The sequence below is a fragment of the Miscanthus floridulus genome, chromosome 8 (assembly GCF_019320115.1).
Source record: "Miscanthus floridulus cultivar M001 chromosome 8, ASM1932011v1, whole genome shotgun sequence".
NCBI classification, from domain to species: domain Eukaryota; kingdom Viridiplantae; phylum Streptophyta; class Magnoliopsida; order Poales; family Poaceae; genus Miscanthus; species Miscanthus floridulus.
The window spans coordinates 108,207,233-108,232,719 of NC_089587.1; the positions used below are offsets into that span (position 1 = coordinate 108,207,233).

The 25,487-nt window shown below is 39.8% G+C and overlaps 2 protein-coding genes across 14 annotated transcripts; one reads left to right on the plus strand and one right to left on the minus strand.

Annotated features, from left to right (window-relative positions):
- The first annotated feature begins 210 nt into the window (after nucleotides 1-210).
- Nucleotides 211-7,766, plus strand: LOC136477137 (uncharacterized). 13 transcript variants are annotated; one of them, XM_066475177.1, is made up of 10 exons: nucleotides 211-742; nucleotides 1,408-1,599; nucleotides 2,467-2,522; nucleotides 3,471-4,094; nucleotides 5,581-5,659; nucleotides 5,807-5,887; nucleotides 6,246-6,327; nucleotides 7,032-7,232; nucleotides 7,311-7,386; nucleotides 7,469-7,762. In XM_066475177.1, the coding sequence occupies exons 4-7, from the start codon at nucleotides 3,964-3,966 to the stop codon at nucleotides 6,291-6,293; spliced, it is 339 nt and encodes a 112-aa protein (XP_066331274.1). In that variant the 5' UTR covers nucleotides 211-742; nucleotides 1,408-1,599; nucleotides 2,467-2,522; nucleotides 3,471-3,963; the 3' UTR covers nucleotides 6,294-6,327; nucleotides 7,032-7,232; nucleotides 7,311-7,386; nucleotides 7,469-7,762. The 13 variants fall into 13 exon arrangements, 3 of the variants coding, with proteins under 3 accessions (XP_066331274.1, XP_066331275.1, XP_066331273.1); XR_010763878.1 differs by lacking the exon at nucleotides 5,807-5,887 and having other exon boundaries at nucleotides 2,467-3,630; nucleotides 3,752-4,094; nucleotides 7,469-7,766; XR_010763872.1 differs by having other exon boundaries at nucleotides 2,467-4,094; nucleotides 5,603-5,659; nucleotides 7,469-7,765.
- An 11,640-nt stretch (nucleotides 7,767-19,406) lies between these two features.
- On the minus strand, nucleotides 19,407-23,530 carry LOC136473221 (uncharacterized). Its single transcript, XM_066470899.1, has 6 exons — nucleotides 23,206-23,530; nucleotides 23,015-23,116; nucleotides 21,701-22,769; nucleotides 21,081-21,604; nucleotides 20,161-20,927; nucleotides 19,407-20,040 (listed from the first exon to the last, which is right to left on the minus strand). The coding sequence occupies exons 1-6, from the start codon at nucleotides 23,374-23,376 to the stop codon at nucleotides 19,407-19,409; spliced, it is 3,267 nt and encodes a 1,088-aa protein (XP_066326996.1). The 5' UTR covers nucleotides 23,377-23,530.
- Nucleotides 23,531-25,487: the final 1,957 nt, after the last annotated feature.

Sequence of the window (25,487 nt, forward strand, 5' to 3'; positions counted from 1 at the left end):
CTCTTCGTTCGCTTAGCGGGCCTCTTCGTTTTGTTAATAGGTTTTTTTATTTTACCAAGTCAAAAATGCTAAACTCTTGGAGATGAATTGCTTTTTTACTTGACATATAATTTTAGGAGTTGGTAATTCATTGACAAACTGAGATGCTCTTGCTACTAATCGATTCACCCCTCTCATACGTAATCGCCTCGCTAATCAGCCCCGCGCCGCATGACGCCTAGCTCGGCAGCTCCCCCGCGCGGTTAGCCGAACCGCCGCCCGCCCGTGCAAGCCGCCCAGCTCCCGCCCCCGCCCCGCTCTCCGCAGCCGACGACGCGCCCAACCGCGGAGGGCGCTGCCACTGCCAGTTCATCCACGACGTCCGCTTGCTCCTCTTGCCCCATCGCGCCGCGGCGTCGTACCTCAGCGGCGACCAGAAGATAGACAAGCTTAGCCTCGGACGAGACCGACGCCCGACGGCTTCCAACCACCTCCGCCGGAACCCTAGGGCAACCAGGATACGACAGCATCATCGTCGCGCCGCCCCCACCCTGCGCCCCTGTCCGGGCCATCGCGCGGCGTCGCGGCTCCGGCGCTCCGTGCCTCTGCAGGACCGTGGCCGGCCGCCGCCTGCTCAGCCTCGGGCCTTGTCCGCCTCGCGCATCGTCGGCGGCCAGTAACGCCCCCTTTGCCCTTTGCCCGACGGCCTCCAGCATCCATCCAGCTGACCAGCTCGAGCTCGTCCTCGCCACTAATTTCAGAGGTAATCATCCCCCTGCCCGACTGTACACGAATTATGAACAATAGCCTATTTTTAGTTAATGTGTATTCCAATTGCGTTTTCAGAAAAGAACATTGCACATAACCTGCCGATTCGAACAAAACTGAGTTGTTGTATAGTGGATTGGTTCTACTTATATCCCACAAAAAATCAATGTACCTACTACTGCAAGTTTTCATGAACCGAGAGCAAAAGGCCACAATAGAGGGACCAATCCAAGCACTATTTCCTTTCAGTGTTGGATGGTAAACTAACATGGAGATTGTATTCGCGGAACCAATTAAATCATTAGGCGATGGAATTGACCATGCGTGCTTGGTTGTTTTGTGAACATGCTTTTACCATCTCAACTAATATATGCAAGAATGAAATGATCAAGGAAAGAACTTGCCCTGGCTTTTGTAGTTCTGTTGCTACTGAATCTAACTGACCTTGTGTGGGTTTTGTAATTTTTTTTTAATATCTACATGTTTGAGTTTGATAATCAACTGACATGTATGTGCTGATCTTAAAACTTAACCGAATCTGAATGTATTTTGATAGATTTATTCTTTGGCGAATTGTTCTTAAACATGATTAAGTTACATTGCTAAAATTAAATCAAGTATCAATCGTATAATAAGCTCATGTCATTTGCCTCTGAGCAGGAACTCCAGGACGCCATCCTCATTCACGGCCGCAGTGACAAGCAACTGCAAGGAGCTGTAGTACGCCGTGCGGTGCTGCAGACGGTCCCTAACATATTCTTGTTGGCTGTGACAAATCAGGCAGCAGAATTGGTCTGCTATCGTCGAAGTTCGGGCTTAACGCTGTCAGCGTGCTTCACATCGTACATCTAAGTAAGTTTCGCCGCCATTCCCCTTATGTTTGAAACCAATTCAGCCCTGTGTTGTCTTACGTCGATCGGTCAACAATAACAATGCAAAGAGACATGCAAACTTAAGAAGAGATGCCCAGACAGAATCCACAGTTTGTTCAGAGCTCTAAGATGCACAAGTAAATTCAGAGTCTCATATTCGACAGATGTTTAATTAGCTAGAAAGATATGCCTCGTCGTATTCAAGTCGATAAGAAACTTCCAGATTTTCACTTGATAGCAATGGTAACAGTATTTTAGCTCATGCCACTGATTTAGTTGCATGGCCATTCAGCTTTCAGATAATGAATTTCTGATTATTTTACTCAGCCTTCAGATTTTCAATTGCTTCTGCCGTAATTGTTTTTCAATTGCTTCAATTAGCTGACCCTACACTGAACCTTGGAACCTTTCTGCAACCTCTGAACCTAAACAAGCAAACTCAGAATTCCCATCTACTGCAAGTACAAGATTCATGTGATGCCTCTCAGAACGCCTTTTGGTTTTACTTTATAAGTGTGGCTACAAAGAATTTTAGATTTTTTTTATCTCTGCCACAAGCTCCAAAGTTTATATATATGTCATTGTGGTCAAGTGTTTAGAAAATTTTCTTGCAGAAATATGGCTGCAGGGTGCAGCCTAATGGTTAAGGTGATTCTCCTTTCCTGTCATAGAGTCTCCCTGAGAATCTGAATTTGCTTCAAGAACTAGTGAAAAAAACTTTCACATTATTTTGATAGGAATACGTGTTCTTGTTTGACACAGTAGACATGCTTTGAACCTTGGAACCTTCATGCAAGCTCTGAAAACCTACACAAGCAAACTCAGAATCAGTTTCATTTCTTTGCAGAGAAACAAGAAGAAGTTAAGAACGAGAAGAAACGAAGAAGCTGATTGATACCTCAGGTATCTCAAGTATCTCTGAATCTATTTTCTCTAGAATCAGTTTCATGTGTGTTATCTGTGACACTTGCTTGTGCTGATTATTCTGTGGTCGATGGCATTCAAATGGTCAGATTTTTTATTTATTCGATGGTTCGATACATCACCACTACTACATCTGCCTCTCGTAGCTGCTTGTGTGTCGATTTCTCTTCAACTTGAGCGTTCGCTTGCTTGTGTGTATCCATTTCAGTTGATAAACTTAATATGCTATAGGACATTTATATTTATCTGTTGCTTCCTGAAGCTTTGGTCTATATCCAAAGTTGGGGTACATGGAACCTATACTTTGCTTGACTGAAACATATCTGATGGAGCGATTAACTATATCCTGTTCACTAGCATGTCTGTTCTGATGCTATAAGATCCCCCAAGATGCAGTTGTTACTTGCATTACCATATCATTATTTTAGACTATGGATAGCAGGTCCATCCAAATTGCTGGTATGCCCTCCGGCTCAGTACAAATTCTTTGTGGAAGCATATCTTTCTATATGAATCCTGCGCCCAAACCATGGCCGGACAGCGTGCCACGTCACCGGCTTTTCGCGGCCGTTCGATCGGACGCGCGGACGGCCCAGATCGGGCGAGCCGCGGTCATTTTACGAAAAACCCCTTTAACTTTTCGGAAATCAACTTGAGCTCCAGACGCCCTCTCAGTATATTTTGCAAAAAACACCTCATATTATTTCGAAATCAACCCGCAGTCCAGATCGGATGGGCTCCGGGTTTTTTGCAAAGAAGACCTTATCTTTATCTAAAATCAACCCGCGCTCCAGAGACCCTCTCAACAATTTTTGCGAAAAACTCCTCAGATTTTTCTCAAATCAACATACAGGCCACCTCTGATTATATCTCTTTTTTTCCAAAAAAAAAATTAGCTGAAACTTTAAAATTGCATCTACGGTGCAGCAGCTAGAGATTCCAGAGCTTTCGTCTCCGGTGTGAGACAAAGCCGTCGCCGCCATCCCCTCCTCACGCCGCTCCGCCGCCGCTTCCACCTGCCACGGGTAGCAGCAGTGAAGCTTGAGGAAGGATAGTGCTAGCTACTCCTACCCCGCCGCCCTCACAGGCATGTGCGACGCTGGAAGCGAGTGCGCAACCCATCCCTTCTTCCTCGCCCTTTGGCCGCGTCGAACGTGCATGCCCCGCCTCCCTCACAGGCATGGGCGCCGCCACTTCCCTCTTTGCAGGATCAGCCACATGCTCACGTGACGGGCGTGCGCTATACAGTGGAAGCGGAGGCAACTGGCGGCGACTGCAAAGGACCGAAGCCCGTAGCACACCGCAAGGCTGATTCCACAGCCAGGCGCCATTGGCCGCGCCACCAAGGTGATGGGAGACCAGCGCGACTTGGGACAACGACGGTGGAGGTGGGGCATGGGGCGATGCCTAGCCTGGATCAATGACACGCTCTATGGTGCCGACTCCATGCTTGCCTCACCTGCTTATGAGGAACGCCCCTAGGCTGTTTGATGAAATGCCTGTTCAGAATGCCATGACTTGGAACACTCGGTTTCATCTGCCTCTGTGTTGGTAAGTACAAAAGATGTTACTTATTTCCTACCTTCTTTTTTATCTGACTATAGGTATTAGAATACTGAATATGGATATAACTAAAGAGAAATTGAAAATGATAAGCATAGCATGGTTTTGAATTGAACTTGCTCTTGGATTTTCAAGAGCACGGTGAACAGCCCCATCATTTCATTGCCTACAGTGGTCTGGTAAACAGCATATATTTAGTCCAAGAGGGATAGTTGTCATGCTTTCACAAGACATCTGGTCATGTAAAAATCTTAGGATATTTTCGACAATACTTGCCTCTGCACTTAGAAAGTCTTGATGGCACACCAACTGTATAACTTGGTACTGGTACCTTCTTGTTGTTTCCTTTCATCCAATGGCTTAAGGAGCTTTTGATGTTGTTTTCAACGATACACAAATTATTACATATTTGGTAGTTCATATTTCATATTTGGTACTTATCTTAGTTCCTATTTTGTTTTTATTCTCCAATGAGCTCCAACAGCACATTCAAATTTAAACAATTTTTTTAGGGTTAAATCATTGTGCTTACCAATATGTTCTGTATTATAAGCTCCACAGATTCAAATATGAGTACTAACTGAAAACTAATAGAAAATGTTCACCAAGATGAAATTAAATTTGAATATAAAGAGACTGATCATATTGTTTGATATGCCACCATATATCTAAGATTAGATGTTGCATAAGCCTAACAGCTATTATACCCCGTGTAGAAATAAAACGATTTTGGTGAATGCGAATCAACCTAAAAATGAGAGTCCAATTTTAACAATCTCGCCATTTTATTCGGTGTCATCTGCTTGTGTGGATATCTAATTGTAAGTACTTTGAGCATTACTGTACAAATACAGAGCCATATTGAACGCCTTCATGAAGACTTAGGCCAGTTTACTGAAGATTTTAATCATGGTATTAGCAATCAAAATAGATTACATAATTGTCGCGTGTAACTATGCAACTCACCATGCACAGTACATGAATGCAAAGTAGCTTGGTTCTGACATCTTGCATTTATGAGAGGATAGCTATCTCATGAAATGTTTAAGTTTCCTTTTTACAAATTCTAGAATAGTTCCCCAATTTTTGAGTAGGATTCATGGTCCTCCTGTCCATTATGTTATTCAGATAACACAGTCTCGGCAGAACAGGCAGTTAGCAAACTAGATTCTACAGATAAAACAGTTGGACACTTGGACTTGCAGTTGCTTAGATTGATTCTAATTTTTAGAATATATATATAGGTGAATGCATAGACTATTGGCCAAAGAAATAAAGACAATAGCTAATATGAAGAAATAAAGGACCTTCTCCCTCAGCGATAGAAGCAACAAGCTGAAAGAACTCAAGTCCTTTAACAAAGTTGTTCACCTTCCATGAACACTACATGTGATTATGCATGTAACTTTAGAGTTAAATAGCACAACCGTACCAATACAAGTAAATTATTATTGATACCTCTGTGTTTCATCAGCTCTGTTACATTTATTCTTAAGGCTGATGCTGAGAGGAGTGAGGTTTATGCACATATGACACTGCAGCCACTAAACCTGGTAACAAACTTTGTTTTATTTTCCCATCTGTTTCTATATTTCTGTTTTCTTTAATCAAAGACGCTTTTGTTTGGTTTACTATGCAATACGAGCTCAAATAAACCAAACCATTAGTGCTTCTAAATATTCCACTATTAACCCTATCAGATTTCAACCAGCAGCCCCACCACAGGAGTTGATTGCAAAAAAACCAGGGCAATGGGTGGAAATTTCATCATATCATTTCGAGTAACTATTTTCCAGTAACTTTTGTTGGTTTGCAATATTACGATTTTTTCCATAGCTCCATAGCCTGTATCACACTATTCATGAAAGAGTCTCACATCAGTGTGACACTAACTTAAAATTAAGTTATTCTGTAGGTCAACCAAAAGTTGCATATTTGCTAGAGTCCTTGTACTTTATATCTGGTACAGTATTATTTAAAAATTTCAAAATGAGGACTCATTTTTCACTTTCTCTTTTAAAAACCTAGCATCCCGCAGAGAGTTTTCTGTATATGTCTAAAGAAGGGCATGTTCAAGATAACTTTTACTCGTTATTCCAGTGGTCTACTGATCAAACTGATTACTATCTTTGATTGCAGGCTGTTACCATGAAGCACCAGGAGTTTTTAAGCCTTATCCACAAATAGGCCAGCTTTGAAGTCATTAGAATCATTTCTGAAGGTGCCTAAACATCAACAGCACATTAAACGACTTAAATTCATGGCCTTGTTCCCTCCAGTGAGAGCGCGATAACTACATAAAGTTTCAAACGTAACTATGCAAAATAAATTGAGATGGACTCAAATAGTAGGCATACAGTGTTGTACTTAAAACTTTGTACATGAATTATCTTATATATATATTGTACTACATCTATGGCTGTTACTTATACGGGCTCGATCGCGGCAAAGCCGCGCCTGGTTTTCTAGTCTCCTTGAATTTGTTCTTTTGGGAATTGTCCCTGAACCTGCATTACCATATCATAATTTTAGACTATGCATAGCAGGTCCTGCCATATTGCTGGTATACCCTATGGCAAATAACAATTTTTTTAGTCAACCATTAGATAATGACCTAAAAAATAATAATGACCTTAAAAAATAATAATGACCTTAGTCAACCATTAGATGATTGAGATATTTAGTCAAGGTTCTGTGTGTGCTTGGCTGTTTGTCATTGTATTTCTTTTTCCCTTCCTCCAAATTATTGTTTGGGTATGAGAATTTGAGAATAAGTAACCGGATACAAATAGTACCTGAATGCATCAGTAACTATGGGGTTTTTGTTTGATGGCAGAGATAGAGTAGAACACGTATGTTGGTCCTGAATTGGCATGAAGCTCATATGGGTGTGGTCTGATGGTCTCTATGTTTTTTGTTTTGAAGGAACAGGTAGACTACAGGCAATTGTGGGTTATTTCAATGAAAAATAGGGGCTCTCCTGCACCATTGGGTGACAAGACTAACTCTACTAATGGAGGTAAACAAGATACACGGGCATTTACCAGTATCATGCCCTTGGTGGAAAGATGATTTAATCCTATTTGACCATAGAGTTGCAGAAGTCGGCCAATTTGAGTTAAATTGGTAACTACTTTTGCAATGGAAACTCCTCCTTTTATATTCTACTATATATACAATACTAACAATTTAATGCTTCCTCAGGGACTCATTTGGTTATAATGTTCTACTTGCCATGTGTACGTGGAATGGCAAAAGGATAGAAACATCCATTTGCAATGTGAGTATTATCCTTTGTATATAATTTTCCTTTTTTTCACCTACATACATTTTTACTATATATGTGTATAAAAATCTGGTAGGATAACTATGAAGTGAGGAAGCACATCTTGCTATACCTACTCACATACACGGGGAACCAAAGTGCAGCCAACATACCTGAAGGTGTACGAGATTATCTTCGACGCTATATTAGTCTCACAAACAAAAAACAATGAATTGTCGCTTCCTTTTCCTGTCTAGGTGAAGTCAATAACATCGTACTAGTTTCTTAGTTTGAATTATGTGTTTAATGTTAATTATTTGTGATGACATGGGATTCTACATATATTTTACTTATGTGGTTGTATGTCATGAGATGTTTTACCCGTAGCAACGCACGGGCACTCAACTAGTATATATTGAAATAGCATCATTAAAGGAAGCACAACATCCATGTGGCTTACTACATCTAGCATTTCTTCCCTCTTGCTCTTCATCCTCTAGGTCACCAATATTGTAATGGTGTCTTTCTTCAGGTCATGTAACCAAGTGCTATGCATTCACAACCTTCTAGAGCTTCCTCAACACACCGATAGAGATCATGCTTGTACAAATGTATTGGAGTTGAATAGTTTACTTCCTTTTGCAACATATAAACTTGAGCAATCTAGTAGACAGGTTTTTCACACATGGAGTGGAAAACACATTTTATGATGACTGATAAGATGATGTGTGAGTAAGTAGAGATACGGTGATGCTAGAAATCATCTTGTACTCTTGAGAGAGAGATTATTTACTAGATTTGTGGCACTTTTCAATGCAAGTTAATTTGATTATATCACACAAATCCTAATTTTAGCCATGAAGATTATTATTCTCTTAACCAAAAGTAACAAAAGAGGAAACAAGCAAAGATGGTTTAAAGCAATTATCTAAAACATTCTCTTGTAACTTAGGGTAGTTTCACGGTAGATGTTGCAAGTCAAGCCACACACAAATGCATGATAACAAGGATTCTAGTGGCTACTTCCTTTTCGAACATATGAACTCAATAAGACAGTGGACAAACTATGCATGTATGGAATATAATAAAATCCTCAAATATAAGTAGTAAGACAATATACAACTCATTAGAGATAGAATATAGATAGAACAAAGTCACTACAGATACAACTATATATGCCTGCATGGCTGCATTTATTATGTACTCATTCAAGAGAGAAGGGGGGGGGGGGGGGGGGGGTGAGTAGCAAATAATTTACTACTCCCTCAATTCAAAATTACAAAGATTTATGACATCAAATAGGTATATTATGAAAATATAATTAATGAAGAATCTAATGATACTTAGTTGGTATGATAAATGTTAATATTTTATTATATAAATTTGGTCAAATTTGAGATGATTTGACTCTCCAAGAAAGTTGGAATGTCTTATAATTTGGGATGAAGGGAGTATGTAGATAGGAGAGGAGATGAGTAATAAGTATTTATTAGAGAGAGAGAGAGCTAAACACCATATGGGGCTGCGCATCAATAGGGACTAGAAAATTGGGTAGTTGGGAAATATTTCTACTCACATGGAGATGCATGTGTTGGATTTGATACTTTCTTTTGCAACATATAAACTTGCACAATCTAGTAGACAAACTTTGCACACATGGAACATAAACACTTTTGTGAGGACTAATAAGGCGATGTGTGAGTCAGTAGAGATAAGAGTGATGCTAGAAATCATCTTGAACTCTTGATACACACACACACACACACACACACACACACACACACACACACACACAAGAGAGAGAGAGAGAGAGAGAGAGAGAGAGAGAGAGAGAGAGAGGAGAGAGGTAAATTATTTACTAGACTTGATGTTATTTTTACCATGCAAGTTAATTTGATTATATAATACAAATCCTAATTTTATCCATGGAGATTACTATTATGATATTCTCTAAACCAAAAGTTACAAAAGAGGAAACAAGCAAAGATGGTTTTAAACTGAGAGCTCAAAGATTCTATTGTAACTTAAGGTAGTTTCATGGTAGATGTTGCAAGTCAAACCACACACAAATGCATGGTAAGAATTCAAGTGGGTACTTCCTTTTCCATCATAGGAGATCACATAAGCAAGTGGACAAACTCTGCATGGATGGAACATAATAACATGCTCAAATATAAGTAGTACGGCAATGTACAAGTAACTAGAGATAGAGTGTGAAGTCACTACGGATAGACTGGAGTAATTAGAGATAGGGAGTCACTATAGATAGAATGAAGTCGCTAGAGATAATTATTAGAGAGAGAGAGAGAGAGAGCTAACACCATATGAGGCTTCGCATGAATAGGGACCCACAAAATTGGGTAGTTGCAAAATATATTTTACTCAAATAGAGATGCATGTATTGGAGTTGAAGTGGACACTTCCTTTTGCAACATATAAACTTGCACAATCTAGTAGACAAACTTTGCACACATGGAACAAAAACACTTTTTATGGAGAGATAGTTACTTGTTATAGTTTGCTTTTTTACTTTGGGCATATGTGCCTTGTATTTTAATTCATGTAAATATTATTCTTTTATTTAATGGAAAAGCAAAAAAAAAAAAGGTAGGGGACTCCCCTGCCGTTTCGGTCAAAAAGGTGATATGCGAGTCAGTAGAGATAAGAGAGATGCTAGAAATAGTCAAAAGTTACAAAATAGGCAACAAGCAAAGATGGTTTGGAACTATGAGCTCAAAGATTCTATTGTAACTTAGGGTAGTTTCATGGTAGATGTTGCAAGTCAAACCACACACTACAAATGCGTGATAAGAATTCAAGTGGATACTTTTCCATCATATGAACTCACAAAAGCAAGTAGATAGACTCTGCATGATGGAACATAATAACATAATTAAATATAAGTAGTAAGACAATGTACAAGTAACAAGAGATAAAATGGAGTCACTATAGATAGACTAGAGTCACTATAGAAAGAATGAAGTCACTAGAGATAGAATTATACATGTCTGCATTCATTATGTACTCATTCTAGAGAGAAAGGGGAGAATAACAAATAATTGTTTATCATATATAGATGGGAGGCACTACTACAGAATGGACCTGTTGTCCCGGGCGGTAACAGCCTTTAGTCCCGGTTACCGCGCCGGGACAACGATCCCGGGACTAAAGGTGGAACCTTCAGTCCCGGGTCATCGAGCCGGGATTAAAGAGGGACCTTTAGTCCCGGTTGGTAACACCAACCGGGACTAAAGGCCCTCCAGCCGAGCGAACCTGGCGCACCCTTTAGTCCCGGTTGGGGTTACCAACCGGGACTAATGGTTCACCCTTTAGTCCCGGTTGGTAACCCCAACCGGGACTAAAGGTTCCTTTTCTTTTTCTTTTTTTTTGTTTAATTTGTTTTCAGTTCAGTTACACGTATTTGTTTAATATATAATATGTTTTTATGTACGTATTCTACGTTGCTAATATAAATACACGCATGCATATAATTACATCTAATTCTCATCTTGAGCATTATTATATTCGAATAAAGTATGAAACTATATATATTATAGATATATATATATATATATATGTATATATACAACACTTTCATAATCTTGTTCTCGAAAATAACGATATCAATAAACATTTAATTTACATCATTTATTCCTTAAGATCAAAGTAGAACTCGCCGTTGGGATTTAGCACTTTTTCTAGAAGATATCCTGCTATTGACTCTTGAACTGCTTTCAGATGGTCTTTTTGCATGACCCTTCGTTTCAACCATTCAGTCTTGCATTTGAAATAAAAGGAAAAGTATTAATACACATATATGTATATATATTCATTTAAAAATAAATAAAAATTGATATATACGTACTCTGAGGACATCTTCAGGAGTTCTTCTTATGTGCGCAGTGATAAATTCACAAACGTAGTATCCACACAAGTTATTACCTGGTTCCTGCCGCAAACACCACTGTACGAGAAGAAGATTATTCTCATCATCTCACACGTAAATTGAAGTACGATATAGTAATTAAACACGTGGGGAAGTGTATATAGTACAACTTACTGGTATTTCAACTACATTAAGTGGTGCCTTGCAATCCTTGCGATGTTGCCGAATAAACTCTTTCCAAACCCTGTGCGACCAATAATGTACGATCGTTAATAAATTATGGCAAAGTCTATTCAATAATAGTTGTGCGCGAGAGATCGAAATTACCCCTGGATAATGTCTATCATATCTTGGTATAGTGCCCGTTCTTTTCTCAACGAGTCAAAGATTAGTAACCGACTTGAGTTTAACTCAATGACAATGAGTATCCAGTGAAAACTGCATTGGTTTATACACACACGTACATGCATATAAGTTGTATTGATATTACATAAAATGTGTAGACTACATTATTATTAACACTTACTCAAAGTTGTACGGGAAAAGTATTGTTGTCTTGTCGTGCTGCTTCACGAAGAACTTCATGATATTCGTCTGTGCTTCAGATACCCAGTAGTCCTTGACAATAATATCGGTTTTGAATACGATATAAGGATCAATGAAGCCAACACTGGTGTCTTGTATTCTTTGGAGCTCTGACATCTGGAATCTATATATAAATATAAGTTACATGTGAGGATAATTATATACACGTACGCATGGAAGTGAGTTTATTAAATAAAAGTAAGAATCACTTACAAACAAAAGGAGCTCATGATTGATTTGTCCAGAGCGTCCAAGTGGAATAGTTGATGCAATTCTTCGAAACTAATATGTAAGATGTCATCGCCACGGAAGTAATGATGGTCTCTAAATCTGACAAAGATCCACTGCTCACCCCTGCCACACGCCTGCATGTACCACTTGTTGAGCAAGTACATTTGCGTACCCAATTCATTCAGAGCCGCAGGGTTGTATAGACTTTTGCCATATTTATAAGTCTTCCAGGTATCAACTTCCAGGTTCTGGATTGGAGCTTTGCCCGTCAATTGATCCAAGGTTAAACCAGTATCTTTAAAAAAAGCATTAAGGGCTTGAACCGACACTTCTCCAGAGTTGTCTGGTCGATAGACTTCTATGTTGGAACCATATTCATTAGCAACAACAAGATTTTGCATTGGTTGCTTCTGTTGTCCGAGCTGTGGGACATCCTTCCCTGATGCTCTTTTCCTTTTCTTATCTGCATCATGTGACTTCACGAGGGAGCGGTCATAGTCTGATAGTGGCGAAGGCTTACGAAGTTCAATCATCTTTTTCTTGTGAGCATCGACCTTCTGCCTCAGCACATCTCGTGGTATGTAAAAGTACGGCTTCTCCTTAAGCTTTGCTTGACTCTTGTTTTTGATATCTATAAAAAAATCTTTTACTTTTTTGTCTTCTTCAGCTGCTATTTGCTCATCAGTCTTTTCAGGAAGTATTTCTTGAGAAATAACTCTTTTTCTTGGGGTCTTCTTTGCCGCCGGGACCTTAGACGTCTTTGTAGTGCGTCGCTGTGGAGGGGGTGGAGGCGGTGTTGGAGATCGGCGTGGAGGCGATGAGGCCAGTGTTGGTGGAGACCGGCGTGGAGACGTTGGAGATCGTTGTGGAGGCGGTGGGGCCGGTGTAGGAGTTGGAGATCGTTGTGGAGGCGATGGGGCCGGTGTAGGAGTTGGAGATCGTTGTGGAGGCGATGGGGCCGGTGTAGGAGTTGGCGATCGCCGTGGGGATGAAGTCGTCTCGCCCCCCGCGACGCTGTGATGAGATGGGGAATGAATGATTAGGCTAGGCTGGGGAGAGACCCTGCTATAAAAACAATTTGTGTGTCAATTATTTTTGAAGCCAATAGAAAATTAATGGAAAATAATATTTCATTCACTTTCATTCGTACCTAGGGTGAGGTAGGGGAAGCGGTGGCGCCCCAGGAATGATGATGAAGCGTTTGCGCCATTGAATAAATGTCTTCTCTGTTTCTCCTAGTGTCTTCTCCCCATCACCGCCTTCAATGTCAAGAGGAACATTGCTGTAACCTTTGAGCACTCTATCGACCGAGACGCTAGCATATCCAGGTTGAATAACTGACCCATGGATTCTTGGTGTCTTCGTTCGGTCTATTGGAGATACAACCCCGACAGCCACCATGATTGATGCATTACCATCTGGAATGTGCAGCTCACATTTTGTTAGAGGCTCGGTAATGTCATCAACAGGGAAGCGCAACCCAGCGTCGTCTTGAATAACTGGCAGCTCCGTAGAAGCACAACTGCTTTTCATCTGACCAACGGGGCTAATGGTGACTCCCGGCGTTGATTGCGATTGCATTTGACTCATTGCTAGCTGCACTTGCCTCTTGATCTCCTCCTGCATTCTTGCCTCAAGAGATTTTTCTCGTTCACGTGATTCAAGCAATGCTTGTCGTGACTCATCAACAAATTGCTCCAATGCACGAATTCGTTCTGCCTCCTCATCCTTCTTTCTCTGGCGGCTTCTGTAGGTATCCTTGTCTGCTGGGAATGCGTGTAGCCACGGAACCGCCCCATAGCCTCTTGTTCGACCACCGTGTTCGGGATTCTCTAGGGCATATGTCAATTCATCCTTCTCTCTGTTGGGCTTGAAAACACCACTATCAGCTTCTTCCCTAGCACGAGCTAGTCTCTGTGTTGCTCTCTCAATTTTTTGGCCGAAAATTAGCTTGCCAGTGTCTGGGTCTAGGCTTCCCCCATGAGCGTAGAACCAATTCTTCGCGCGTTGAGGCCAGTTCTTTTCTATTGTTTCAGGTATGATTCCCTTGGCAGTAATCTCTGCTTCTAGGTTCTGCCACTTGGGAATAGCACTCCTATAACCACCTGATCCCATGCGATGATGGTATTGCTTCTGTCGGGCATTCTGCCGATTCCTCATCACACGTTCCTCACTGTCTTGAGATGTCTTGTATTCTACGAAGGCATCCCAATGGGACTCCAACTTGACAAACGCCTTAGCATTGAAATTCGGCGTAGCATTCTTCAAGATAAACTTTTTATACAATGTCTTCTTCCAACTCTGGAACAATGTTGCCATCTTCTTCATTGTCCAATCCCTCACTAGCTCCTTCAAAGCATCATCTGCTTGTAATGTGAAATGCTGAGTGATATCTCTCCAAGCTAGGTTCTTATCACGATCAGATACAAAACTAACATTAGGAGCGGATATCTTCTGCTTCCATTCACGAGCACTAACTGGGATCCTATCCCTTACAATGAACCCACATTGATTGACATATGTCTGAGCATGTGGTCCCAATGGTTTGCCGGTGTCGGTGTCGAATTCTGATATTATGAAACGGCCCTCTAATGGCTTTTTTGGCCCTCGGACTTTCCTACTTTTGTCGGTGGTTGATGTAGATCCAGAGACCGGCTACATGAGTAGAAACACAACGATTAACAACAAATATACGTACGCATGCATCTATAAGAGATGATAGATAATCGAATATACCTCGCCAGTATTTTCTTGCGCGACAATTTGTTGATCTTCAACCACCGGCATATTCAGGATATCCTCATAATCAGCAAAGTACTGACTCGTGTCATCTACATCCACATTGGTGCCGGCGTTGATAATATCCGCCATTATGTCATCACTCAAGTTATCATCCGGAGCAGCCATTTGTATCTTCAAGATAACACATAGATAGAATTATTATGGTACATAACATAAGTACATGTGATAACACATATAGAATTACTAAATCCAATTAAATATAATAACACATAATATTTCATAAGGATAAACAATAATAAGGTATAGGCTTTGGAATCGAATCAAAAACACTTTCGATCCAAAAACATGGAAATAAGTACATGTATATATATACACATAGAATGATACAATATATTTTCTCTCTCTCTCAACACATAGAAATAAGTGCATATGTCTATATCTCTAGATATGCATGTGATAACACATAGAATGTCTCTCTAGATACAATTTTCTCTCTCTCTCAACACATGAAAATAAGTACATGTATATATACATATAGAAATAATTAATTAAGTACCATATGTATACATATAGAATCTCTCTCTAGATATATATATATAGAGAGATAGAATATATAATTACTAAATCCAATTAAATAAATCTAACATGAAATTAGATAAACTAGTAATAGATAATACATTTTAATCTAACATATATCAAAAACTATAATAAAAAACTATCTAAAAAAAACTATCTAAATAAGTACTAATTAAAATTTAATACATTTTAATCTAACATATATCAAATACTATAATAAAAAACTATCTAAAAAAACTATCTAAATAAAGTACTAATTAAATTTTAATACATTTAAATCTAACATATATCAAAAACTACTAATTAAATCTAACATTTTAATCTAATATATATTGGCCGGCCGAGAGCAAGCTAAGCTCTAGCAGGCGCTGTGGATCGAGGCGGATGGCGCGGGCCGGCAGGGCGTGCTGGCCGGCCACGCGCGGGGCCGAGCTGAGCACCTCGATCGCGCGAGGACGACGTACGGCGGCGGAGACGGCGGGGCTCGACGACGAGGCCGCCGGGCGCGCGGGAAGCGGTCGACGGAGGGGGCTCGGGTGCGGGCAGAGACGGGGCCGGGCGGATGGCGCGGCCGGGCGGGGGTAGAAGACGACGGCGGCGCGGCAGAGACGAGCTCGATGTACGGCCGGGCGGGGCTGGGGCGACGGAGGCGAGATCGAAGATGGCGGTGGCGGCGGCGATGATCGACGTGTAGATCGAAAGGTAGAAGATGAAACCGTTCGATATATATAGGCCGGGACCCTTTAGTCCCGGCTAGTAACACCAACCGGGACTAAAAACCCTTTAGTCCCGGCTTGTATTACCAGCCGGGACTAAAGGCCCAACCCTTTAGTCCCGGCTCGCCTTACAAGCCGGGACTAAAGGGTTTTTAGTCCCGGTTGGTGTTACTAGCCGGGACTAAAAGTATTTTGGGCGGGCACCGAAATTGCCGCTCACCCTTTAGTCCCGGTTCTTGGTCTGGGCCGGGACTGAAGGCACCGAAAATTTTGGCAACCCGCCAGCGTAATTGGAAAGACCTGGGATTTTGATTTTGTTTAATACTAGGTTAATCAATTAATTCCATAGCAACTTCAATACTTTGCAATATTTATTTTAAAAAATTCTATTGATTAACTAATTATTTATTGTAAATAGGAAAATTTTGTAACCTATAGTTTTTAATTTCTTTTATGAATATAGAATATAAATGTTACTAATACTAAGTATTTTGTTAATGCAAAAATATATTTGTAACTTAAAATTAATAAAACTAATATTATTCGATAGGAAATTTATTATCACATTATTGTAACGTCAATGTTTCAATTTTTTCTCGGTTTTTGACCAAAATTGACAGGAAATTTTTGTTAAACCTATAAAAATAAAGAAAATATAGTATTTTTTGTTGTACAACTTTTTCAAATGAAAAAATGGCCTATATAAGGATTGTTGTTTTTTCAATTCGACCAAAATTAACAAACTTGGTATTCAAAACTTTTCAATTCGAAGTCATTTAGAGTCCATAATACTAGGGTCAAAGTGTTGTTTTTTCATTTGACCAAATTTGACTTGGTCAAACTTGCTCAAATGAGACACTAAATGACCTCAGATGAAAAAACTCTGAATACCAAGTTTGATCATCTCAGCAAGATCTACAATTGTTACATAGATCATTTTCCCATTTGAGAAATTTTTATCAAACACTAGTCACAATTTTCCTTATCTCTTATAGACTTTCTAAAACTATGTCACACACTTGTGAAAATTGAACTACATTTTGTTCAAGCTTTCTCAAATGAAAAAATGGTCTATATAAGGATTGTAGATATTGATGATATGAACAAACTTGGTATTCAAAACTTTTCAATTTTAGACAATCTAGGGTTCCGAAAACTAGTTTGTAGGCGTCGAAATTTAAAAATCATAAATTTGAACCGTCCAAACTTTCTCAAATGGAAAGTTGACCAAAACAACAATTGTAGATCTTTTTGAGTTTAACAAACTTGGTATTCAAAACTTTTCAATTCGAAGTCATTTAGAGTCCATAATACTAGGGTCAAAGTGTTGTTTTTTCATTTGACCAAATTTGACTTGGTCAAACTTGCTCAAATGAGACACTAAATGACCTCAGATGAAAAAACTCTGAATACCAAGTTTGATCATCTCAGCAAGATCTACAATTGTTACATAGATCATTTTCCCATTTGAGAAATTTTTATCAAACACTAGTCACAATTTTCCTTATCTCTTATAGACTTTCTAAAACTATGTCACACACTTGTGAAAATTGAACTACATTTTGTTCAAGCTTTCTCAAATGAAAAAATGGTCTATATAAGGATTGTAGATATTGATGATATGAACAAACTTGGTATTCAAAACTTTTCAATTTTAGACAATCTAGGGTTCCGAAAACTAGTTTGTAGGCGTCGAAATTTAAAAATCATAAATTTGAACCGTCCAAACTTTCTCAAATGGAAAGTTGACCAAAACAACAATTGTAGATCTTTTTGAGTTTAACAAACTTGGTATTCAAAACTTTTCAATTCGAAGTCATTTAGAGTCCATAATACTAGGGTCAAAGTGTTGTTTTTTCATTTGACCAAATTTGACTTGGTCAAACTTGCTCAAATGAGACACTAAATGACCTCAGATGAAAAAACTCTGAATACCAAGTTTGATCATCTCAGCAAGATCTACAATTGTTACATAGATCATTTTCCCATTTGAGAAATTTTTATCAAACACTAGTCACAATTTTCCTTATCTCTTATAGACTTTCTAAAACTATGTCACACACTTGTGAAAATTGAACTACATTTTGTTCAAGCTTTCTCAAATGAAAAAATGGTCTATATAAGGATTGTAGATATTGATGATATGAACAAACTTGGTATTCAAAACTTTTCAATTTTAGACAATCTAGGGTTCCGAAAACTAGTTTGTAGGCGTCGAAATTTAAAAATCATAAATTTGAACCGTCCAAACTTTCTCAAATGGAAAGTTGACCAAAACAACAATTGTAGATCTTTTTGAGTTTAACAAACTTGGTATTCAAAACTTTTCAATTCGAAGTCATTTAGAGTCCATAATACTAGGGTCAAAGTGTTGTTTTTTCATTTGACCAAATTTGACTTGGTCAAACTTGCTCAAATGAGACACTAAATGACCTCAGATGAAAAAACTCTGAATACCAAGTTTGATCATCTCAGCAAGATCTACAATTGTTACATAGATCATTTTCCCATTTGAGAAATTTTTATCAAACACTAGTCACAATTTTCCTTATCTCTTATAGACTTTCTAAAACTATGTCACACACTTGTGAAAATTGAACTACATTTTGTTCAAGCTTTCTCAAATGAAAAAATGGTCTATATAAGGATTGTAGATATTGATGATATGAACAAACTTGGTATTCAAAACTTTTCAATTTTAGACAATCTAGGGTTCCGAAAACTAGTTTGTAGGCGTCGAAATTTAAAAATCATAAATTTGAACCGTCCAAACTTTCTCAAATGGAAAGTTGACCAAAACAACAATTGTAGATCTTTTTGAGTTTAACAAACTTGGTATTCAAAACTTTTCAATTCGAAGTCATTTAGAGTCCATAATACTAGGGTCAAAGTGTTGTTTTTTCATTTGACCAAATTTGACTTGGTCAAACTTGCTCAAATGAGACACTAAATGACCTCAGATGAAAAAACTCTGAATACCAAGTTTGATCATCTCAGCAAGATCTACAATTGTTACATAGATCATTTTCCCATTTGAGAAATTTTTATCAAACACTAGTCACAATTTTCCTTATCTCTTATAGACTTTCTAAAACTATGTCACACACTTGTGAAAATTGAACTACATTTTGTTCAAGCTTTCTCAAATGAAAAAATGGTCTATATAAGGATTGTAGATATTGATGATATGAACAAACTTGGTATTCAAAACTTTTCAATTTTAGACAATCTAGGGTTCCGAAAACATATTACATAATATCCGTCTCTAAAACATAATATATTAAACATGCATCGTTGTATCATGCGGGCACAACAGTGAATTTCTTCTTGACGTATGACCCTTGGTTATGATCTTGTCGTAACCATGGAGTGTCTTCATCATTTAACATGATGCTTGGATCTTTCTTCACTATGAAGGGTGGAATTCGGACATTTCTTTCGTAATCTTCTGACATGTCTGACTTGTCTTCAATTCCTACTATATTTATTTTCCCAGAAAGAATTATGTGGCGCTTTGGCTCATTGATCATTGAGTTGATGTCTTCGTTTTTTCCTCTCTTTGATTTTGTAGACATGTCTTTCACATAGAACACCTGACTCACATCGGCAGCAAGGACGAATGGTTCCTCTTTGTATCCAATATTGTTGAGGTCCACTGTTGTCATTCCATACTCTTTGTCGACTGTTACCCCTCCTCCGGTCAGCTTCACCCATTGGCACCGGAACAAAGGGACTTTAAAATTAGGTGCGTAGTCTAGTTCCCATATCTCTTCTATGCGGCCATAATATGTTTGTATATTCCCATTTGGATCTGTGCCATCTATGCGAACACCACTATTTTGATTGGTGCTCCTTTTATCTTGGGCAACTGTGTAAAATGTATTCCCATTTATCTCGTACCCTTGGTACGTGAGGATATGCCACGATGGCTGCCTAGCCAACAAATACAGTTGCTCATCAATATTGTCATCGCCTTGACATTCTTTTCGCAACCAACCACTGAAACTTTTCATGTGCTGACGCCTAATCCAAGCTTCAGTCTTCCCTGGAAACTTGGATCGTAAGAACTCCTTATGTATCTCGATGTACGGATGCACCAATGACGAGTTCTGAAGAACTGTGTAGTGTGCTTTATTGAAATAATCGTCTTCCATGCCAATATATGTTTTCTTCCCTAAAGTTCCTTTACCACTGAGTCTCCCCTCATGTCGTGATTCGGGAACGCCAATCGGAGCAATGTCAGGAATAAAGTCAACACAGAACTCAATGACCTCCTCTGTTCCATAGCCCTGGGCGATGCTTCCTTCAGGCTTAGAACGGACTTTCACATATTTCTTCAAGACTCCCATAAACCTCTCGAAGGGGAACATGTTATGTAAGAACACAGGTCCAAGAATACTAATCTCCTTCACCAAATGAACTAGGATGTGTGTCATGATATTAAAGAAGGATGGAGGGAACACCAACTCAAAGCTGACAAGACATTGAACCACATCGTTCTGTAGAGTAGCTAGTTCCACTGGATTGATTGCCTTCTGAGAAATTGCATTGAGAAATGCACATAGCTTCACGGTGGCTAGACGTACATGTGGAGGTAGAATTCCTCTTAAAGCAACTGGAAGCAATTGCGTCATAAGCACGTGGCAGTCGTGGGACTTTAAGTTTAGGAATTTTTTATCTGGCACATTTATTATACCCTTTATATTGGAGGAGAATCCCGATGGGACCTTGATGCTGCTTAGACATTCGAACATGCTGTCCCTCTCTTCTTTGCTAAGCGTGTAGCTAGCAGGACTTAAGTAATGACGTCCATCACCTGTCTTCTCTGGATGAAGGTTGTCTCGTTCTTTCATGCACTGCAAGTCCTGGCGTGCTTCAAGTGAATCCTTTGGCTTCCCGTACACACCCATGAATCCTAACAGGTTCACACAAAGATTCTTTGTCAGGTGCATCACGTCGATTGCGTTGCGGACCTCTAGGACTTGCCAATAGGGTAGCTCCCAAAAGATGGACTTCTTCTTCCACATGGGTGCATGTCCATTAGCATCTTTGGGAACAGATTCACTGCCTTGTCCCTTTCCAAATACTACTTTCACATCCTTGACCATTGCGAGTACATCTTCCCCGGTTCGGTTATGAGGCTTCTTCCGGTGGTCTGGCTTACCTTTAAAATGCTTCCCTTTCTTTCTTACTTGGTGGTTCAAAGGAAGGAATCGACGATGGCCAAGGTACACGACCTTTCGACATCTTTTCAAATATATACTGTCAAGGTCATCAAAACAATGTGTGCATGCATTATATCCTTTGTTTGTCTGACCTGAAAGATTACTTAAAGCAGGCCAATCATTGATGGTTACGAACAACATTGCTCGTAGGTCAAAGTGTTCTTGTTTGTACTCATCCCAGACACGTACACCTGGTTTGTTCCATAAAACTAGAAGTTCTTCAACTAATGGCTTCAGATATACATCAATATCGTTGCCAGGTTGCCTCGGACCTTGGATGAGGATCGGCATCATAATGAACTTCCGCTTCATGCATAACCATGGAGGAAGGTTGTAGATACATAGAGTAACTGGCCAAGTGCTATGACTAGTGCTCTGCTGTCCAAAAGGATTCATACCATCTGTACTTAAGGCGAACCTTAAGTTTCTAACCTCATTTGCAAACTCTGAAAATTCTCTATCTATCGCTCTCCACTGGGACCCATCAGCTGGGTGTCTCAGCATATTGTCTACCTTACGGTCTTCTTTATACCACCGCAACAACTTTGCGTGGTCTTTATTTCTGAACAAACGTTTTAAGCGTGGTATTATAGGAGCATACCACATAACCTTGGCAGGGATTTTCTTTCTAGGACGTTGTTCACCCTCGACGTCACCAGGATCATCGCGCCTGATCTTATACCGCGATGCTTTACATACCGGGCATTCATCCAAATTCTCGTATTCATTGCCATGGTAGAGGATACAGTCATTAGGACATGCATGTATCTTCTGGATTTTTAATCCCAAAGGGCAGACAACCTTTTTTGCTTCGTACGTAGTGGTGGGCAATTCATTTGGCTTCGGAAGCATCTTCTTTATGAGGTTTAATAAATTCCCAAATGCCTTATCGGATACACCATTCTTTGCCTTCCACTGTAGCAATTCCAGTGTTGTACCCAGCTTTTTTTGCCCCTCTTCGGCCATCGGGTATAGCAACTTCCTATGATCCTCAAGCATGCGCTCCAACTTAACTTTCTCTTTTTCACTTTCCCATTCTTGTTGTGCATCACGAATGGCATCGCCAAGAGCATCACCGAGATCATCTTCTACCGCTACCTCTTCTTCATCTCCCCCCATTGTAGTATCATCAAAGGCACCATACTGAGCAATAATGTCATCAATGTCTAAATCTTCTCCTTCACCTTCTTCCATCATGACCCCGCTTTCTCCATGCTTAGTCCAACATATATAGTTTGACATGAAACCTGACTTAAGCAAATGTGAATGAAGACTCATTGAGCTTGAATATTCCTTTAAATTCTTACATAGGGCACATGGACAGCATATGAAACCATCCCGCTTATTTGCCTCGGCCACACCTAAGAAATAGTGCAAGCCCTCTATAAAGTCTTGGGAGCGACGATCGGCATTGTACATCCAATGGCGTGACATAATCTGTATTACACGACAAATTATGAAAACCTTGAACATAATTAAGTATTTTATTACACAACATAAATGACACACACACGGTTGATTAATTAACTAAGCCTGGCTACAACGTAAGCAATCCCAACTATCACTAAACAAACTAAAACTACAATGCACTTCAGTAACATAATTATTTTGTGATCGTACGCAACTAAAACAGACAAATCATTCTTCTGTTGAATATCAATAAGCTTCTCCTGCTGGCTCACTGCCTCATCAGCAGCATCCGCTACCTCAAGCGCACCCAAATTCTGCACGTATGTAGCATAATCTTCCTCCCAGTACCAACCATCGCATCCATTGCCCTCCCACTGAAATTAAAGCCAAAAAATATTTAGTCAAAAATATTCAAGAAAAGCAGGTCAATTAGCCATAATTATAAAATGCGTAAGAAACTCACATCGCGATCCGGGCACTTGTAGAAAACACGACCCTTGTTGGGTCCCTGTCTCTTGACTCGGTACTCCATCACAATCTTCTGCTTACACTTGCCGCAGATAATGAGAGGGAGTTCTGGCCTCAGTCGTTTCGCAACCGAACGAGAGGCCGAGGATCCAGTAACAGTTGTCATCTACTTTCTATACTTATTTTTGCAAACTAGTGTAAATTTCATATTTTCAAATATCCATCAAATTATAGCTCAAAAACATGTTTCAATAAATAACCATCCGTACTAGTTGACCTTGCTTACGTGATCATCTCGACGAGCATTTCTCCACCGGACGGCACCGTACTTGGCCAAGGAAGAGCTCTGATTCTACGAGAAAGGGAACACGGTCTTCCACGACCGTTGCCGCTCTCCCTCGTAGAATCAAAGCTCCTCCTTGACGTCCGTTACCGCTCGGCAGAGAACATGCTCGCCGACATGAACACGGTCCGCAAGTTCAACTAGTACGGATTTTCTACAATTTTCTAACAATTTTCTAAGTTTTTCATTTCATGGAAAAATTAATTCTAAGATCACGTAAGCCACCGGGGACGAGAATGGCGCGTGCTCCAGCGAGGACGAGCGAGGCGTGATTTTGATGAACTAATTTAACTTTTGTTTATCCAAACATATATGCAAATCATCATGTGATTTTGAGCTAAAAATGACATATAAAATCATAATAAAGTCCAACATATAAAGTTACACATGCATCTACATCGCAAAATGAGATAAGCTACTGATAAAACATAAGAGGATTAAGTTTGTTACCTCCAAAATCGAAGAGCAACACCAATGGAGGGGGAGAGTGCAAGAACAACAGCAAGCTGAAGAACAGAGGCAGTGAGTTTGAATAATGGAATGGCTCGGGCTCGGGGAGGAAGAATTGAGCAGAATTATAGGCCGGGATAATTAGTCCCGGTTAGGGGTCCAAACCGGGACTAAATATTAATCTTTATTCCCGGGGCATAACCCAAACCGGGACTAAAAGCTTTAGTCCCGGCTGGTATTACCAACCGGGACTAAAGGTAAACCTTTAGTCCCGGTTGGTAATACCAGCCGGGACTAAAGATCCCTGCCCCGCGGACGACCGTTGGGCAGGGACCTTTAGTCCCGGTTGGTAATACCAACCGGGACTAAAGGGTCCTTTAGTCCCGGGGGCAAAAAATGCCGAGGCTAATGCTAAATTGGGACATCGTTCTAAAGTCTGTTCTCTAGTAGTGAGGAGTAATAAATAATTATTTGAAGAAAGAGAGAGAACCGAAGACCATACAAGGCTGCGAATGAATTGCAATCTGCAAAATAGGTAGTTGGTGTATGTTGTTTGTCAAATGAAGACGGATGCATTGGAATTTAAATGGATACTTCCTATTGCAACATACAAACTCGCGTAATCCAATGGACAAACTTAGCACACATGGAGTAGAAAACATTTTTTTAAGATGACCAATAAGACGATGTGTGTGTCAATAGAGATAGAGTGATGCCTACATTCATCACGTACTCTTATGAGAGATAAAGAAAGATTATTTAGTACACATGATGCTCTTTTTCCTCGTATTAAGTTAGTTTTGGTTCTATCATATAGCTGCTAAGTTTAAGCTTTTTGAAGATTACTCATTCTCTGAACCAAAAGTTGCAAAAGAAGCACAAACGAAGAAGGTTGTTAGACTTTATTGTTTATCCAATCCATCACTGGTCTAACACTTCTCCACTGCTTTTTAAAAAATGGCCTTCTCCACTGCCCCCCCTACCCCACCCCACCCCACCCCCCACCCCCCCCCAAAAAAACACCCACCCATCCCCTCCCTTAGCCTATAAATAAACAGGTTAGTCACGATCCCTTCTCATAAGTCCACACACACCCTAGTGTGTGCCTCAATGAACCGGGAGATGACAGCAATGTTCCCCAATGGCATCAGAGCCTTGATTGTGGACGATGATGCAAGGTTCATTAAGTCATCTTCCATGCTTCTTTCTCTCCTAAACTTCAAAGGTAATTGTGATCTTTTGAGTTGGCAATAAGGTTTTCTAATTATAGATCTTCTTGAAGTATGTTTTCCTCAAGAAGATGCAGTGAAGCTATATGTATTTTGGGTATTTGTTTGGAGAGTTTTTGGGCATGAGATCTGCTGTTTCCATTTAATATCTATAGAAAATAGGTAAAAATATGATGTTTTCTTCAACATCTGTGGTGGAAAATTTTAGAAGAGTGACAGGGCCAGATGATGTGCACTCGGTGTTTCTTTATGTCA

What these genes read in the sequence shown, in the direction of transcription:
- LOC136477137 (XM_066475178.1), top strand. Translation starts at nt 3,964, where the DNA reads ATGACACGCTCTATGGTGCCGACTCCATGCTTGCCTCACCTGCTTATG. An exon ending in CACTGCAGCCACTAAACCTG is followed by an intron (nt 5,660 to 5,806) that starts GTAACAAACTTT and finishes TAACCCTATCAG; the next exon opens with ATTTCAACCAGCAGCCCCAC. An exon ending in ATTTCATCATATCATTTCGA is followed by an intron (nt 5,888 to 6,245) that starts GTAACTATTTTC and finishes CTTTGATTGCAG; the next exon opens with GCTGTTACCATGAAGCACCA.
- LOC136473221 (XM_066470899.1), bottom strand. Translation starts at nt 23,376, where the DNA reads ATGACAACTGTTACTGGATCCTCGGCCTCTCGTTCGGTTGCGAAACGA. An exon ending in TTTTGGACAGCAGAGCACTA is followed by an intron (nt 21,605 to 21,700) that starts GTCATAGCACTT and finishes TCCTCATCCAAG; the next exon opens with GTCCGAGGCAACCTGGCAAC. An exon ending in CCTATTGGCAAGTCCTAGAG is followed by an intron (nt 20,928 to 21,080) that starts GTCCGCAACGCA and finishes CATCCAGAGAAG; the next exon opens with ACAGGTGATGGACGTCATTA.